The sequence below is a fragment of the Sminthopsis crassicaudata genome, chromosome 6 (assembly GCF_048593235.1).
Source record: "Sminthopsis crassicaudata isolate SCR6 chromosome 6, ASM4859323v1, whole genome shotgun sequence".
NCBI lineage: Eukaryota > Metazoa > Chordata > Mammalia > Dasyuromorphia > Dasyuridae > Sminthopsis > Sminthopsis crassicaudata.
In genome coordinates, this window is record NC_133622.1 from 243,657,676 (window position 1) to 243,675,324 (window position 17,649).

A 17,649-nucleotide genomic window follows, 5' to 3' on the forward strand; every position below is an offset into this window, starting at 1 on the left:
GGAATCTCTAGAAGACTTCCTCATGATGTGAGAACCACACAGAAATGCCAGGACAACACATGCTTATGACTCTGATGCCAGCAGCCATTGGGGTGAAATCTCAGTGCTGAGAGCAGACAGAACACTAGCTCTGGAGTCCCAGGGGTGAATCTGACTTTGAATTCCACGTCTGAGAATGTCACCCTTACCAAATGAGAGTGACCTTTACCAAGTCACTTCGCTTATCTGTCACTTACCTGTCAAACCAAGGTTGAAGCAGCTAGCCTCTAATGTCCCTTCCAGACATTCAACTCTTTATTAGCATGATTAAATGGTGCTCTTCTGTTCCTACATCTAAGTGGAATCTCTTCGAATCTATGATCCATATGGTAAATTTAAGTTTTAATTTGCCTTTTGTAATTTTGTTGAAACTAAAGAGAAGTTGCCAAACTGAAACTGACATTTCGAAATTGCATTTTCCTAACGGTGGGTAAACTGTATATTTTATTTCTCCTGTGTCCATCAATAAAACGCTGCTTTCAATGAAAAAATAATAATAAAGTCTCACCCAGTCCTGTGACCATGTAATCCCTCTTGTCTTCTGCCCCAGATCAACCTTACTAGCTTCAGATCTATGCACTCAGTCTGAGATCTTGCCTCAGGACCTGCATTGCCTTCAATGAGCTCTTTATGCTTATAAATCAAATCCAACATTTATGAAATGCTTAGTTGCATCTGAGGCATTATATCAAGTTCCAGGGATAGAGACAAACTGGTTCCTACTTATAAAAAGCTTATATTTTATGGGATGGGGCACATAACAGGCATACAGATAGGTATATTTGGGGAAAGAAGAAAAAGGAATAAACTAAGAGGAGCACAAAAGGCTTCTAGAGAAGCTGGCCCATGAATCATGCAAAGGCACAGAGGAGAGAGAAACCCGACAGGCCATGTTGGTTAAGAGAGGCCAGTTTCAAGTCTAAGGATTTCCTCTTGTCTTATTTCCTCCTTGAGGAAATAGGCAATCATGAATGTTTCATGAGTAAGGGAGGTGACATGGCCACATCAGAAGATGAATAAGAGGGGCAGCTAGGTGACGCAGTGGATAGAGCACCAGCCCTGAATTCAGGAGGACCCGAGTTCAAATCTGGTCTCAGACACTTAACACTTCCTAGCTGTGTGACCCTGGGCAAGTCACTTAGCCCCAGCCTCAGGGGGAAAAAAAGAAGATGAATAAGAGAGGGGAGGGAATGGAATCCAGGAAAAGAAAGGAAAGAGATCCCAAGGGAGATTACAAAAATGACAATTCTGCCCAATGGGTCCATCCTATGGAAAAGACTGAGAAAATGACCAAGTTCTTGGAAGAAATTGCCTGCCACTCTCATCAGCCTCTCTCTGAAAGTGTTTCAAGGATAGAGTGAAGGGAAGGGAGATTGAAGGAACAAAAGTACCTTAATGATGAGAAAGATGGACGAGGAAGAGTCAAACGCTCCATTGTAGAGGGTGATTATGGTGGATCGGTGTTTGCCAAATAGGTTCCCCACCTGGAGAATGGATAGCCAACAAGCTATTAATATGTACACATAATATGGCCCTTGAATATTGCTCCTAGGGACAGCTAAATTACTCAGTGGATAGAGCACCAGCCTTGAATTCAGGAGGACCCGAGTTCAAATCTGGTCTCAGACACTTAACACTTCCTAGCTGTGTGACCCTGGGCAAGTCACTTAACCCCAGCCTCAAAAAAAAAAAAAAAAAAAAAAAAAAAAGAATATTGCTCCTGACCAGAGCTCTAACCCCTAGGGATCACAGCTGAGCTGTAAAAGCCCAGTTAAGAAAGTTACTTCTTCCCTTTTACCTTGTCCTTTGTCCCTTGTCACCCCCCTGCCCTCCCTTACCTTCAAGGAAAAGAATAAAGCAGTGAAGGGCCCACCTGCAAATTGGTAAGCAGAAACAAAACGCCTCCAACAGTAAGCATGGGGAAAGCTGCAAAGAGCAATAATCCCGTATCTGGAAAGAACAGACAGAGGTTACAGGGGCTTCAAGCTCCATTCCTTTCTGCTCCTTTCTCCCTTCCCTGAGAAGACATCAGAAGCACAGGATTTAGAATTTCCCCAGCCTGTAAAACCCAATGTATGCTCTCACATCTCCAGGAAACCTACCATGCTCTTTCCTTTCCTTTCCTTTCCTTTCCCTGAACTCTTAGAGAACTCACTCCTTGCCCCACAATCCCACAATCCCACAATCAGCTAGTCCTGCATCCTTTTGTTTCTAACAGGCTCACAGAAAAGGAAATACAAATCCACTTCTAGCCAGTCCAGGAAGCAGCCTTAGAGAATTTGAATAATCTACCTAGCTGTCCCAGGAGACAAATGGAGGAAGTTGGGGAGAGCTCAGACAAAAATAGAAAACAGGAAGTGTCCTCTCTTACCTTCTTCACAAGAACTTAAAAATAATATTGTACTTGGAAACCTGTCAGTTGTTATTATAGAGTTGTTTCAAATTCTATCCAACTCTGCGACCCCAGTTGGGGTTTTCTTGGCAAAGATGCTAGAATGGTTTGCCATTTTCTTCTCCAGTTCATTTTACAAATAAGAAAATTGAGTCAAACAGAGTTGAGTGACTTGTCCAGGGTTACACAGCTAGTAAGTAGCTAAGGCCAGATTTGAACTCAGAACTCTAGACTCTACACCTTGTGTCACCTCACTGCCTTTTACCCTTCTCCTAGACAAGATTAAAAAGAAAAGTAACTTGGTCGATGCTTTAGGGTTAGTCTGTAGCAGAACTGTCCTCCCCAAACAGATTGTACTTGCATCATAGGAGAAAATACTAGATTCGATTCAAGCTTTAAGACCTGGACCAAATTCTGCCTCTGTGGTATTTGGGAGGCTTTTTACTTTTCCCTAGTTTTCCTTTCTGTCAACAGGAGGTTAAACTATTGCTCTAAACTGCCTTCTGCCTCCAAGTTCAATGAGGCAATGAATTGACAGGATACTCCCAAAATGTGAAGCTGGTCATCACAACAGCCTGGCAAGACTGGTAGTGAAAGTATTATCTGTCTTACTGATAAGACTGGGATTCAAAGAAAAAGTGATTAATTAGGATCGCAGTTATAGTCAGGGTAAAATCCAGACCCAGGACCTTTTTTCTGGAAAGGGGTTAATCATCATCTATGTATGTAAGCAAGCAGATGTATGTGAATGTGGGGATGTGGACACAAATACATACATGTGTGTACATAGGTGGCTGGGGTGTGTATGTGTGGGGGTGTGCATATATGCAGATCTATGTTTAAAGAAATAACTACAGTGTGATGAAGAGATATCCCTTTCTGACTTCAAGCCACCTGGATTTGAATGAGTCAGGACTGTGGGCACTAGGACTGCCCCTTCATTTTCTGAGTCTCTGTTCCTTCATCAGCAAAGTAAGGATGAACCTGACTCCTTATCTGTGGTCACAAAGATCAAGTGAATTAATGTAAATAAAATACTTATGAATCTCAAATACTATTGACATATTTTATATTGTTCAGTCATTCAGTCATGACTGACTCTTTTTTTTTTTCCCTGAGGCTGGGGTTAAGTGACTTGCCCAGGGTCACACAGCTAGGAAGTGTTAAGTGTCTGAGACCAGATTTGAACTCGGGTCCTCCTGAATTCAAGGCTGGTGCTCTACCCACTGCACCACCTAGCTGCCCCTTTGTCAATCATTATAAAGAAAGTATGAACTTCAGAACAGGAAGGGACCCTAGTGACCATCTAATCTAACTCATAGTCCACCCATCACCACCAAAATAAAATCTCTTCTGCATGAATATCCAACCACTGAATATTTAAACAACTGCTTGAAGAGCTGCAGTGAAGAAATAAAGACACTACTGTGACAACTCATTTTATTGGGGGTAAGCTCTCCATGTAACATCAACCTAAATCTACTTTTTGACAATCTTTCCTATTGCTACCTTTTGAGACATGGCAGAACATATCTAGATTTCTACATATTCCCAGGACATATAGGGCTATCTGCCCCATGGGATAGATCCATCATTATTGAGAAAGGGAAAAGGAAAGTAGACCAGCAATCAATTCTACTCTAGGGGACCTAAGGCAGCTACTAAGGCTTAATTACCTGGGCATTGACTTTCCCAGAGTCACTCCCACCACCAGTAAACAAAGACCATGAATACCTCATTTCAGCTCTTTATCCACTATTTCCTAAAGCCTTTAAAACACTACCCAGACTACTTGGAGACTTAAATCTACTAAAACAATGGTTTTTAAAAGCAAAAATAGATGCAAACACCAAAAACAAACACCAATAAATAATCATAGGCTTGGCTAATCTTTTCTTAGAAGTAAAGCCCCACCCCACTTGCTTCAGACTCAACTCTGGGGAAAGTTTTAGAACTACTAAATGGATCTATTCTGGAGCTTAAACTATTAGAATATCAGGAAAATCTCCTCATCTCCCTGCCCTGAAGGCTAAGGATGACCTTTCAATATCTCCCAGACTAACTACCTCAGGCAGACTTCCTGACAGCCCTCTACTAAGCCAACATGGAGCTCCCTACATAGCTTGGGATAGTCTGAGGGGACCAAAAGGATGAAGGTACCCCTGCTTATGAGATCCCAAGTGGTCTCTCTGGGATTGGACTTAGAAAGATACAGGCTCAGACACTTATTAATCATTCTCTGCCTCAGTCTCCAAAATTACAAAAAAAGTTACACTAACAGCATCTACTTCCCAGAGTTGTTAGGATCAAAGGAGACAATGTTGTATAGTAGTAGGTGTTCACTACTATCACTGCAACTTGGCCTGATCTGTAGAGTTCTCCTAGCTTCGACACTCCAAGTCTCTCCAGAGTCCCAAGTCACTCCTGTGAGTGGGCTCTCGTCTGGGCCAGAGTTTCTTAAGCTGCAGGCATAGCCCATAAGGCTAACTGAATGTGGGGATCATGAAATTGTGATTTATTGTCAGTAAATGTTTGATTTGAATACCTATTTTACATTAAGTCATTCATGTTTCCCTTATTTTCAGTATTTTCCACGAACAGGGCAGCTAGGTGGAGCAGTGGATAGAGCACTTGAATTTCAGGAGTTCAAATCTGGTTTCAGACACTTTTCCTAGCTGTGTGACCCTGGGCAAGTCATTTAACCCCAGCCTCAAGGGAAAAAAAAAAAGTATCTTCCACGCACTCTGAACTTCCATCCCATCACCAAACCAATCATTTCCCAGTTGTCCCTCAATGTCATAATGTCATAAAGTATCGAAATAGCCCAGATGACAAAGAGAAGCAATAATCTCATGGAATCTTACAGCTGAAAGGCCATTCTATATTGACCCACCTTTATATTAAAGGTAAGGAAATGGAGATTCACAGGGATAACTGATTCTCTCAAGAGAGAGCTGTGGGGTTTAAATCCAGGTCATCTTTCTCCAGTATGTCATACAACAAATTGGGAGATCCCAGCTGTATGACACTTGGGTTTCTTTGTAAAATGAGAATAATAGAAGACCCCTTCCATCAACCTTACAGAATTCATTTTGATTTCCAATAGAATGTCCAGGAAGACACTCTAAAAAGCACCACCCTTTGTATAAATATAAGAGAGCTGTGGACATCAGTGGCACCGGCTAGTTAAGCAGGTTAATGGGGATTGTTCTTAGGGCATTAGTGATTAAATGATAACCCAAGAAAATTGAAAGGATAAGAAATATCTAAGCCCAGTTCTCTTCCCCACCTCCCAACATCATCCTAGTGTTTTAGTCTAATACCCTAGCATCGGGAAGTCTTATGTAAAGTATCCTGCTTCCTTCCATTCACTTGGTACTCACCTGGAGAGGAGATACCTACAAGAAATGTGGCTCCAGCATAGAGACATCTGAAATGAAGAAGGAAAAGGGACTTGTGAAGAAAGAACACTCAGAGTGAAAGAATGGAGACACTGTACATCCCCTGCTTGGGACCCACTTTTTTGTTATTTGGGGGCATTTTCTTTTCTTTTTGCTGTTCCCCAAAAGATGAGCAAGAGAGATTCCCTTCTCTTCAGTTCCCTGACTGTAGAAAACCTAATATTGAGAAAACAGCCAATTTAGAGAGATGGAAGGAGAAAGATAAAAAGATTTAGTCAGCTGATTTAAAAAAAAAAAAAAAAAAAGATTTACTGCAGTCAGGTGGATATAAGGAAAGTGCAAAATGAGTTGATTAAAGAGAATGAGAGGGAACCTGAAATGGACCAAGGGGCCTGGCCTGTCTTTCCAAGAATGGTTCCAAATGGCTCGATAATAGAACATTTATATGGTCTCAAATGGCTTGATAATAGAACAATGAAGAGAGCAGGGACCCTTTCACACTAAAAAATAAATCAAAGCAAAAACTAACAAGTAGTTGGAAGATCAATCAGGGTGTTTCTAGGTAGTGGAATTCAGTAGAAGGAACCCTGATCCTTGACCTAAGAAATGGAGGCTGAAGGTACAGTATGCTCTGAAATATGTGAGTTGTCACTCTAGGTTAAGTCACTGTATTCTTGTGAATGAGCTCTCATCTGGGCCAAAGTTTCTTAAACTGTAAGCCCATATGGCCAACTGAATGTGGGAGTCATGAAATTGTAATTTATTATCAGTAAATGTTTGATTTGCATACCTATTTTATATACCTAGGGTCGTGTAAAAATTGCTCAGGCAAAAAGGAGTAGCAAGTGGGAAAAGTTTCAAGATGTAGGTGCTGTCAATTTTACTATCTGTCTCACCAGGTCTTGTGAGGAAAGGCCATTGTAAACTTTAACTCAGTCTATAAACATGTATTTTTATTACTCCAAAGCACATTTCTCACCTCCATGGAGGAAAACCACACTCATCCTAATAATCCCCACCAAGAATAAAGAGGGCAGTATTATCCTGGTTGTCTCTATGATAGATTAACAAAAAAGAAGGCAAGGAGAGAGATGAGGAAACAGTGCAACAAATCACAGTAGATTTAATTAGTGGAACGTGTTGTATCATATAAGAAATGGCACATCTGGAGACTTTGGAGAAACATGAAAGGATTTGTATGAAATGATGGAAAGCATAGGAAGCAAAATCTGAAAAATAATTTACTCCATGATCACATTTATAAAGGAAGACTCCAGAATTTGTGTTCAATGCAGTGATCAGTTGGAACTTCAGAGGATTGTGGGTGAATCCTCTTGGGAAAGAGGTTCTATATGTATAATTCATATACTTGCAGAAATGAGCACTGGCTGCTTTGTTTAACTTAACTGTATTTATCACAAGAGGAAGTGCCATTTGAGGGGTGGGAACAATGTCTGTAGGAAGCAAATATGTTTTCTTTGCAAATTTGTTTATCTTGGGTTTTGGTGTTGATTTTGCTTTTTGATTTGTTTTGTATCTTTTTGGTTTTGAAAGAGACAGATAGATATTCTCTATTCTATGAAAAGTAAGTCACTACAGCAGAAAAAAACACCGGATTTAAAATCAGGAAACCAAAGTCTGAAGCCTTGCTCAGTCACTTATAACTAAGCATCTCTAGGCAAATCTCTTTCCTTTTCTAGATCCCAATTTCCATAACGAAAGAGTTGTAATTTAGCCAAGAAAAGAGAGTGTTATGTAGCTCTCTGCTCCTCAGACTGCCTAGATCTCCTACCAAATATGGCAGTGGTAGCAGCTCTCAAGCCAACCCTCCCCCCGATTTAGGAGTCTGGGCCCCAGAAACTCACATAGCAATGAGACGAGCCACGGTGGTTCCAAAGCGGTCAAAGATGTAGCCCGTCCCTAACGTCATGAAGTTGTTGGAGAAAGAAGCCAGGGTAAAAATAAGGGAGAATTTTGAATCCTGAGCACTGTATTCTAGAAAAGAAAGTATAGGAATTCTCATATCACTTAAAGCACATGTTTTAAACATAGCTAGAACTATAAACAAGGCTATAACTAGGTAGGGTGAGTTGCATGCTTCTCCAGAGAGTCAAAATTTAGAAGACACCAAAAATCTTGGGGAAAGAATGAGCTTTGCCCTTAGATAGCAACAATTAGGTTAAGACAGGATGCTACAGGGGCAGCTAGGTGGCGCAGTGGGGAGAGCACCAGCCCTGGATTCAGGAGGACCCAAATCTGGTCTCAGACCTTAACACTTCCTAGCTGTGTGACCCTGGGCAAGTCACTTAACCCCAGATACAGGAAAAAAAAGAAAGAAAAAAAAAAAAAAAAAGACAGAATGCTACCAGATAGCTTTGTCCCATTGATCCCTTGTCATAGCTATCTCAAGAGTGCTCCCTCTCTTTCCCTCCATCCCTATATCAAAAGAGTCAAAACTCGTGCAATTCTTAGATGCATCTACCCCTCAGACTCATGCTAAAATATTACTACATCTCCTTCTCCACTTCCAATTCCAAGAATTAGAAAGGACCTTGGGGATGATCTCATATGATCTAGGAATAAAAACAGGAATCCCTTCTCCATCATCTCCTGCCTGTAGACTTCCAGAGGAGTCATCACCACCATAGCATTTTTATGGTTTTGCAAAATGCTGGATGATTTTTAACATTGCCATATCACTTAAAGTTTCACCAAGTTATTATCCTCATTCTACAGGTGGAGAAACCAAGGCCCAGAGAGTTAAAGTGTCTTGCCCGGTCACAGACAATAGTTAAAGTTAGTTAATAGCATAGTTAATAAAATAGTTAAAGTTAAAGGATTTAAATCCAGGTTTTCCAGTTCCATTTGCCATTCTGCCCATTGCACAACTGCAACTATCTCCTTTGGGAAAACTCACTGCCTTCTGAAACAGCTTGTCTCACTTTAATATGGTTGGTAGAAAAGTTTGCCTTTGAAGGTGGGAAAGAATTTGGAACTCAACAATGTTTTTAAAAATTATTTTTACAAGTAATGGGGGGGGAATAATCATAATAAATATCCAAGACAATTCCAAAGGGCCTATTATGAAAAAATGCTATCCACCTCCAGAGAAAGAGCTGGTGGAATAATCTGAATGCAAATCAAAATTACTGTTGTTTTTTTTTTTTTGGTCTGTCTTCTTTCATAACAATATGGAAATGTCTCACGTGACTGCTTATATATAACCTTTATCATTTTGCAGGCCTTCTCAATGAGGGGGAAGGAAGGTGAGAGAGAATTTGGAACTCAAAATTGTTTCAGGAAGTTTAAAATTTATTTTTACATGGGAAAAAAAAAACACAAAACTCAAGAAAAAATTATCCTTGCATTTAGGGGGGGGAAAAAAAGATTGCCTTTAAATCCATTGTTCCCCACAGGTCCTGACACAGACCCAATTCCCCAACAAAAATGGATGAAAGCATCCCAGAACTGGAATCCTAATGTCACTTTAAAACTAGACTGGAAAGAAGTTCAGGAAATAGGAAGCTTTAGCAATATCAATTCCTGTGTCATTTGTACTTCACATTTCTCGAAAGTGTCTTCATAAGAACTTCCCATGAGTAGAGAGGGGGAAGTGTTATTTTTCCTCATGCAATAGAGACCTCTCTTCAGAGAGGTCAAATGATTTGTTCAAAATCACAAAGCTGTGGTCAAGAGCCAAGTGGAGTTCATGACATATTTCTAAGGAAAATTCTCCACCACAGCTGGTATTTGAATCAATTCATTAACAGGCATTTACTAAATATATTTGTTCCAAATCCTGTACATACAAAAACAAAACAGTCCCTCACTTCAAGGGAACCCTACTCTGTAAAGCACTGCTTTTCTTTCTTCTTGGGGAATCTTGGACCTATCAAACTGGGCAATGGGGAGATGGTCCCACTCCTTCCCACCCTGTACACCCCAACTTCTTAAACTGTGTATACCCTATATGGCATCTCATAACTGTCTGTGAGGGTCATGAAATTATGATTTATTATCAGTAAATGTTTGAATAGGTGATAGTATACCTGTTTTATATACTTCTATACCCTTGGAACACAATTTCTCTGGCAAAAAGGAATAGCAAGTGGAAGACACTTGCTCTACACTACGCATTTAAGATTCCAATCCCCTGAAATGAAATCTTTCTCCATAAAAACATCACTCCTGGGGCAGCTAGATAGAGCACTAGTCCTGAAGTCAGGAGGACCTGAGTTCAAATCTGATCTCAGACACTTAACACTTCCTAGCTGTGTGACCCTGGGCAAGTCACTTAACCCCAGCCTTAAAAGAAAAAAAAAAAAGCCAAAAATTTAAAAATATATATATCACTCCTCTGAGACATTCCCCCTGATCATATGACCCTCCCCTCCCCAACTCACCTCACCCCCCCATACCAGCAGCTGTTCCTACCTGTAAGCCCAGTGGAATTGCTTGTCAGATTGAGGGGCTGCTCACAAAGATCCTCAAAGTAGTGATCACTTTTGAGAACGAACACCAGCGAGGTCCAGCCAAAGATCAGCCCAGAGAAGGCAACACATTCCAGTAGTCCCGTCAGAAAAGTGGCGAGTCGACGTGGAAACTGAGATTGGGCCATGGATCCAAAACTGAGACTAAGTTAGCTCAGTCACAGTCCGACACCCACGTTGTCCCTCACTAGGAGCTTTCTCTTTGCTAACTGATTTCTGGAGCTGGCTCCCAAGTCCCAAAGGAGATGTCTCTGCTTCTGCTCCTTCCTTGAGGCAGAACTTCCTTCTTATTTGGACTCCTTTAGCCTTAGGCACTAACCTGCCTAGAAGGGCAAGATCCTTGAGTGTCTGGAATGCATCTACACTCTGAAAGGCAAGGCTGAACTGGGCTAGAAACAGAGGAGAGCAAGAGGAAACTGAGCGAGCAGTGAAAAACTAAATAAAGGAAAACAACAACTAATTCATTACCTGGAATGAGTCTCCTCCTAGCAGCTACCAGAACCAGCAGCTGTTGAAACAGCTGCGAGGAAGGAAGTATAGGTTACCAGATGCTGTCTACTTCCTTCTCTCTCATTTACTTTCAACCACCCTACTTAACCATTTGCTTTTCTCAGCTCCACATTTTCCTCCTCCTAAACCAGAAGTTTTATTTTATTTTATTTGTGTGTGTGTGTGTGTGTGTGCGTGTGTGTGTGTGTGTGTGTGTGTGCCATCTACTCTTTTGGCAATCTGGTGAAGCCCATGGAACCTTTCTCTCAATAATGTTTTAAAACAATTACCCATGCATATGTACTGTCCAAAAAAAATTATAATTATAAAATTAATAAATAAAAAATTTTAAAAAGAAAAATTTGAAATGCAAAGTCTTAAAAATCATGTTTTAAAATGCATACAATAAAACAGGATTGCAAAAATATATATATATATACTAAAGTAAGGTTATTGACATTTAAAAAATAAACTCAGGGACCTCGGTTGGGGTCTACATTGTCCTTTACCCAGTATAATGGCTCCCTGAGTAATAACGCTTTGTTCGAATGCATGTTTTGTTCAAGAAGCATGTCCATTTCTTTCAGAAAACTCATTTACAAAGTCCTCCATCCATTTTCTTCACATTCACACACATTCCCTCTGACCAGCAGAGGGAAGACCTAGAAACTGCGATTTTCCCCAGCACAAACAAAAAAGAACTTTTTCTGAGTTTCAGTTTCCTGTTCTGATCAGATGACACGACTTTTTAATCTGGATATTCCCTGCCCTAAAATCCCTTCTCAACTCTGCCAAACTGGGTCCTTAGGCGTCCCTCAGATCAAGCATTTTGGTGGTCTAGGGGTCCCCTCAGTAGGGACATTATTTTCAGCTCTCACATTTTAGTTCTAAAGGTCTAGCCCACATTTCCAAGAATCTCTTTTCCCTTTCCGTTTCCAAGAATCCGTTCTCCCTTTTCCCTTCCTTGCCCCTCTCTCTGGAAAATAAAAATAAAAGAAACATGTTTAGTCCCAGAGATAGGATTTCCAGCTTTTCCACCCCAACCTACCTCTGTCTCCGAAGAGCTGAAGGCAGATATCAATGCTTTCCCTCCCTCTCAGCCTTTCTTCAGCGTGCTTTTCAGATTCCCGCCTAGGAACTCCGATCCCCTCAGCCCCTCCTTTTTTTTGCAAATGCGTTAGTTCCCAGTCTGAAAAAAATCCACTCCAACTAGGGGCTTAGGAACTCAGCTCAGCACATCTACCTTCCCTCTCCCAGAAGAGGGATCTCGTCCACACCTCACCTTATTATGCGGCGCGTGTGCATGCAAATGCACAGGAGGAATACACAAACAGAGAGACAAGGGATACACACTCTGTCCCTTCAGAAAAGCAGCATGTCACTTTCCAAGTCTGGCTCCCCAGCCTAAGACTTTATCTTCATCCCCTCCTCTTCCAAAACCTTCTTCCCAGCTTCAACATCACCAAATGACTTTGCTGTCAATGCTTAGAGAAAACTTTTGCCCTGGAGTCTGCTCCCCAGGGAGCCCAATTTCCTATTTGGCAACTGTTATTTTTCAGGAAAGCTCCAGTCTTACTTCACTTTCAGCTCCCTGGTGATTTTTTTCCTAAGCTTCACCAAACATGTTCCACATTATGATCTTTTCTTTCCATCTCCATTTCTGGAACCATGAATCACAATCTAATTTACTCTCCTATTATTCTTGGGTCAGGGGCAGTCAGGTGGTACAATGGATAGAGCTCTGGTCCTGAAGTCAGGAAAATTCATCTTCCTGAGTTCAAATCTAACTTCAGATTCTTACTAGCTGTGTGACCCTGGGCAAGTCACTTAACCCTGTTTGCCTCAGTTGACTTATCTGTCAAATGAGCTGGAAGGAAAAAAAAAAAAAAAGCAAACCATTCTGCCAAGAAAACCCCAAATGGGGTCATGAAGAGTTGGACATGATTAAACCAATTGAACAAAGTTCCAGCATGGTATATTTCAATCTACTCTGTGACCTCACTTAGCACCACTCTAACTTTCCAGACCAAAGTGCCCCTCCACTCTCCCCTTAATATGGAGACACTTTGAAGGCAGACACTGGCTTTTGGTTTTTGTTGTTCACACATCCCCAGAAATTAGTACAATGCTTGGCCTAGAATGAGTGTAGAATAATTGCTTTTTCTATGTATTCAAAAGCTTTCTTTCATTTGTTTTCATTCATTATTCAAAGCTCTCTCTTCACCTAGCATACTGGCCTGTCTCATCTTGCCCAGAACCAGGCCTTCATACCATTTCCCAGCTATCTACACACCCATGTTTCCTGCAATCTGAACATCCTCCTCCTCTCCCCCCATATCCTGACTTTGCCCTCTGCCCCCCGGAAGCTTTGTTCTAATAAGTGACCTTTACCTCATCTTACCACCCCTTCTCTCTCTCTCTCTCTCTCTCTCTCTCTCTCTCTCTCTCTCTCTCTCTCTCTCTCTCTCTCTCTCTCTCTCTCATTTTACTTCCTGCATCCTATCAAAACCCTTTCAGCACCCACCAAAATGTAAACTCATTGACAGTCTTTCTAAATCATATTTGTGTTCCCAGCTGCCACAGAGCTATCCCTTAAGGAAGAAGAAAACAAGAATTTATTAAGAACCCTCTACATGCCAGGAAACCCTCTACATGCCAGGAACTGTGCTAAGTGCTGTACAAATATTACCTTATTTTATCCTCAAGATAACCCTGGGAAAAAGCGCTGTTATTATCCCCATTCTATCTGAGCAAAACTGAGGTTAAATGACTTGCCTACACAGCTTCTAAGTATCTGAGACTTCTTTTGAACTCAGGTCTTCCTGACCCCAAGCTCAGCTCTCAATTCACTATGCCGCCTAGTTGCTTCTAGGCAGACACACCCATCCACACATCAATCCATCTACCCAGATAATTTATTTATCCACTTTATCTAACTACCTATTTCCTTCTCTTCTCATATCAGTCTAGAACATGATCATCTAGATATCCATCAGAAACCAAGATGAACGAAATGAACTTCAAAGTGGAACAAGCCCAAATATATCATTTTACTTGAAGTTTTCTATATTTTTCTTATATTCTTTTCTATATTATCCTTATTATTTCTATATGATCCTCCCAGCATAATTTTAAGGATTAAATGAAATTAATGCATTTAAAATCACTGCATATATGATAACTATTATTGTTATCAGTTAAGTGTATGCCTTTGTAGTGCAGATTCCATTAGAGTTGGGCTCTCTTGTGTATTCTCTTAAGGTGAGAGATGGTTTGAACTAGTTAGATGACCTTGGCTAAGTACCTTAATCTGTCTAAATTTCAGGTTCCTCATATGCAAATTGGGGATAAATACCCATCTCTCTCTGCCTATTGGAGATCTGAAACTGAATGTCCTATAGGCATTTTAAACTCAACATGTCAAAAATTGGATTTTTTTATTCTTAGTCTCCAAATCCTCCTCCTATCATTGTCAAGGGCAAATCCCTATGAAGTCAGCCAGACTCTTGAATTGGGTTTTATTCTAGACTTCTCACTGTCTTTTACCTGCCATATCCAATCAATGACCAACCCCTGTGGATTCTACCTTCATAACATCTCTTTTATACACCTCCTTCTCTTCTCTGACACTGACTCTCCACTGCCTACAGCTTCAAGTCCTCTCCTGGCTTGCCCCTAAATTACTGCAAGAACATGCTGGTGAGTCTTCCTGCCTCGAGTCTCTCCCCATTCCAATCCACCCCACTCTCAACTGTCAAAATGTTCTTCCTAGCACAAGTCTGACCCTGTCATTCCCCTATTCAATAAACTCCAGTGGCTTCCTATCACCTTCAGGACCAAAACTGAAATCTCTTATTTGGCATTCAAAACCCTTCTGAACTTACCCTCTTCCCCACCTTTCTAGTCTTCTTACATTTAATTTCTAACCACATACTCTACTATCTAATGACAATTGCCTCCTTTTTTTCTTGAATGAGACATTTGTGGGCATTTTTTCCCAGCTGTTTCCCATATCTGGAATGTTCTCCATTGTAATTTGCACCTCCTAGTCTCCCCAGCTTCCTCCAAATTTCAGTAGAAATCCCACATTCTTTGAGAAGTATTCCTCAGTCCCCCTTAACACATTGTTGCTATATTGTTGTTTTCCCCAGTAGAATGTGACCTCCTTGGAGGGCTGGGTTCTTTTTGTCCTTTTTTTTTTTAACTCAGGGCTTATCATAGTAGTTGAGATATAATAAGCATATCATAATTTTGGCTTTGACTTAATTGCTAATTTATCTCGAACTCAGGTTTCTTGTATAAATCTAAATTCAGAAAACTGCAAATATTTTGCAAACTATAAAATGCTGCCTATATGTCAATTATTTAATTATCAATGTTATAAGCAGCAAGGTACCCAAGGGGTACATGCAAGACAAGTAGAACCACTATTGCCTCAACCATGCTCTCCTCAGACCCTGCTGAAGATAGCCCAAGAGCCCTGGGAATAACCTGCCGCACACCTATTTCCAGCTCAGCCCTTGCAGCTATTATTGAGGGAGAGAGATCATTGCAAAGATGGGAACCATCTTCTTTATTACCACCAGTAACACTGCTGACCAATTACCATCAATAGGCATGTATACACAGGGACTCTGGGAGCAGCAGCAAACTCTAGGCCACCAGTCTAGTCCTCATGTCCATCATCCAGGGACAAAACTCCTTTGGAGAAGAGCCCAGCCACCCCTACCAATTGTCAACTAATTAGCACACATGCAAGGCAGGCAAGCCAGCCTAGCTGAGACAGCCAGGCACCCTGAAGGAGAGATCAGAGGCAGCATGTGCCAGGAAAGTCAAATCATCACCACCAACTTGACCATCTTGCCCTCAGCCCAGGGACCCTGAAGCCAATAATGATGCTTCCAGCATCATCATCCTCAGAAGCAAGCTTGTGTAGACAAAATCTGGCACCTGTTACTTTAGGTTCTACAGTCACAGCCCTGAAGTCCCAGAAAAAAAAAGTTCCTGCCACCAGAGATTGGTTCAATATCAGAAAATAATAGGATTTTATCCGTGGAAATGAAGAATCCAAGCGATATGGTGAAAGTGGACCAGCTCTTGAACTCAGAGCTGCAGAACGAGCCCAGATTCAAAGAAGTGGTCACCAATGTTTTACCACCAATCAGAAGCAGCCATTCTGAAAGAAATGTACGTTTTAAAGTGAAGCCACCAAATCTCAGTGCTGGGATTATTGCTGTAGGAACATCAATTAATGTGTCAGGGATGTTTTCACTTATGATCCTACTGAGAAAAAATAAATATGAGCTTGTGGTTGAATCTATTTGCTCCGACCAGTACGTCAAATATGGGAACAGGGTGGAGGGAGGCAAAATTGGACTATCTTATGGATTCAAAAATTGGGTGTATCTTTGATTTGCTGTCAGAGAATAATAGAAAGCACAAAGTGTAGAAATAAATATAACTACTACAATGATAAAGACAGTCATTTGTTGGGTCTAAGTCTTCAGTTCATTTTTGGATGATATTGAAACTAACAAAGTAATGGAAAAATATAAAAGGCTACCAACAAGTAGTGTTCTGAGGTTATGGGGAAAACAAATAGATTAAGGAAAACAATGGGTTACAGATGAGAAAAATATGGTAAAGCAACAACCTGAGCTCTATTGCAACTACCATTGTGGAAAAAGAGCTTAGCCTCCCAGCTTCTTGTTCTAATTGCTTTTTTCTTTGTGAGCATAATTGTAGGGAAAATCTTATAGAAGTCACAGCAAAAGCTGAACATTGGACTGAAGAATTTGCCATAATGTGAAATTTTGAGTGCTTCATAATAATATTTTAAAAGAAATTCACATATGACATCTCACAGACCCTGCCTTGAAATTACCCTTGCTCCCCCTGAACAAATATAACAGCGTAAACTTCTAGAAAATTTAAAAGGTATGATGACTAATCAGGGCAGAAGGAGGAGGAGAAGGAGAAGGAGAAGGAGAAGGAGAGGAGAAGGAGAAGGAGGAGAAGGAGAAGGAGAAGAAGGAGAAGGAGAGGAGAAGGAGAAGGAGAAGAAGGAGAAGGAGAAGAAGGAGAAGGAGAGGGAGAAGGAGAAGAAGAGGAGAAGGAGAAGGAGAAGGAGAAGGAGAAGGAGAAGGAGAAGGAGAAAAAGGAGAGGAGAAGGAGAAGGAGAGGAGAAGGAGAAGGAGAAGAAGGAGAAGGAGAGGGAGAAGGAGAAGAAGAGGAGAAGGAGAAGGAGGAGAAGGAGAGGAGAAGAAGGAGAAGGAGAAGGAGAGGAGGAGAAGCTTCCCTAGATGACCAGAAAAATCATGGTTAATATTTCAATGATAAGTTATAAATATCATCTTAAAAAACATTTTAGACCTTGGCCCACTTGGCTGGATTACCTCTTTTCAAAGGAGAAACTGTTCCTTGACTGCAGGGCCTGCTCCCTCAGATAGTGGGAACCAGAGATAAGCAAGAAGGGGCAGGAATCTGTAAATCTAGTAATCAAGCAAGTACACTGCTCGGAAACAAGAGTTTCTGTCAGTCTTCAGTTCAATGCAAGTTATTAATTTAGTTGTTGTTGTTGTTGTTGGATGGGGGTGGGGGTGGAGAGAGGGAGGGAAGAAGGGAGAAGAGGGGAGTGGCTACATGAAAGAGCTCTGTGACTCCAGCCAGAAGCTGAAAAGACAAGGGGTGCCATTGAATGTACTAGTGCTGAAGGCATCTATTGGCCAGCGTTAGCCAATATTCTAAGAGAAAAGGTCAATGCCTTATTCTCTTAAAGGAGCCATGCTAAAGTGCTATTGCTTCCATTAACTGGATGAATTGTCATTCAGAAATGTTT

At 41.1% G+C, this 17,649-nt stretch overlaps 1 protein-coding gene across 2 annotated transcripts in view; it reads right to left on the bottom strand.

The window, feature by feature from the left end:
- SLC43A3 (solute carrier family 43 member 3) overlaps positions 1-17,364 on the bottom strand; it is a 28,603-nt gene extending 11,239 nt beyond the window's left edge. The window contains exons 1-6 of one of the 2 annotated variants that reach the window (XM_074276882.1): positions 17,207-17,364; positions 10,267-10,711; positions 7,698-7,827; positions 5,815-5,861; positions 1,913-1,989; positions 1,431-1,523 (exon numbers count right to left, since the gene is read on the bottom strand). In XM_074276882.1, the coding sequence (XP_074132983.1) occupies positions 1,431-1,523; positions 1,913-1,989; positions 5,815-5,861; positions 7,698-7,827; positions 10,267-10,450 (531 nt within the window). In that variant the 5' untranslated portion in view covers positions 10,451-10,711; positions 17,207-17,364. Of the gene's footprint in view, positions 1-1,430; positions 1,524-1,912; positions 1,990-5,814; positions 5,862-7,697; positions 7,828-10,266; positions 10,712-11,859; positions 12,072-17,206 lie in introns of those variants that run through there. The other variant, XM_074276881.1, reaches the window with a different exon arrangement.
- Positions 17,365-17,649: the final 285 nt, after the last annotated feature.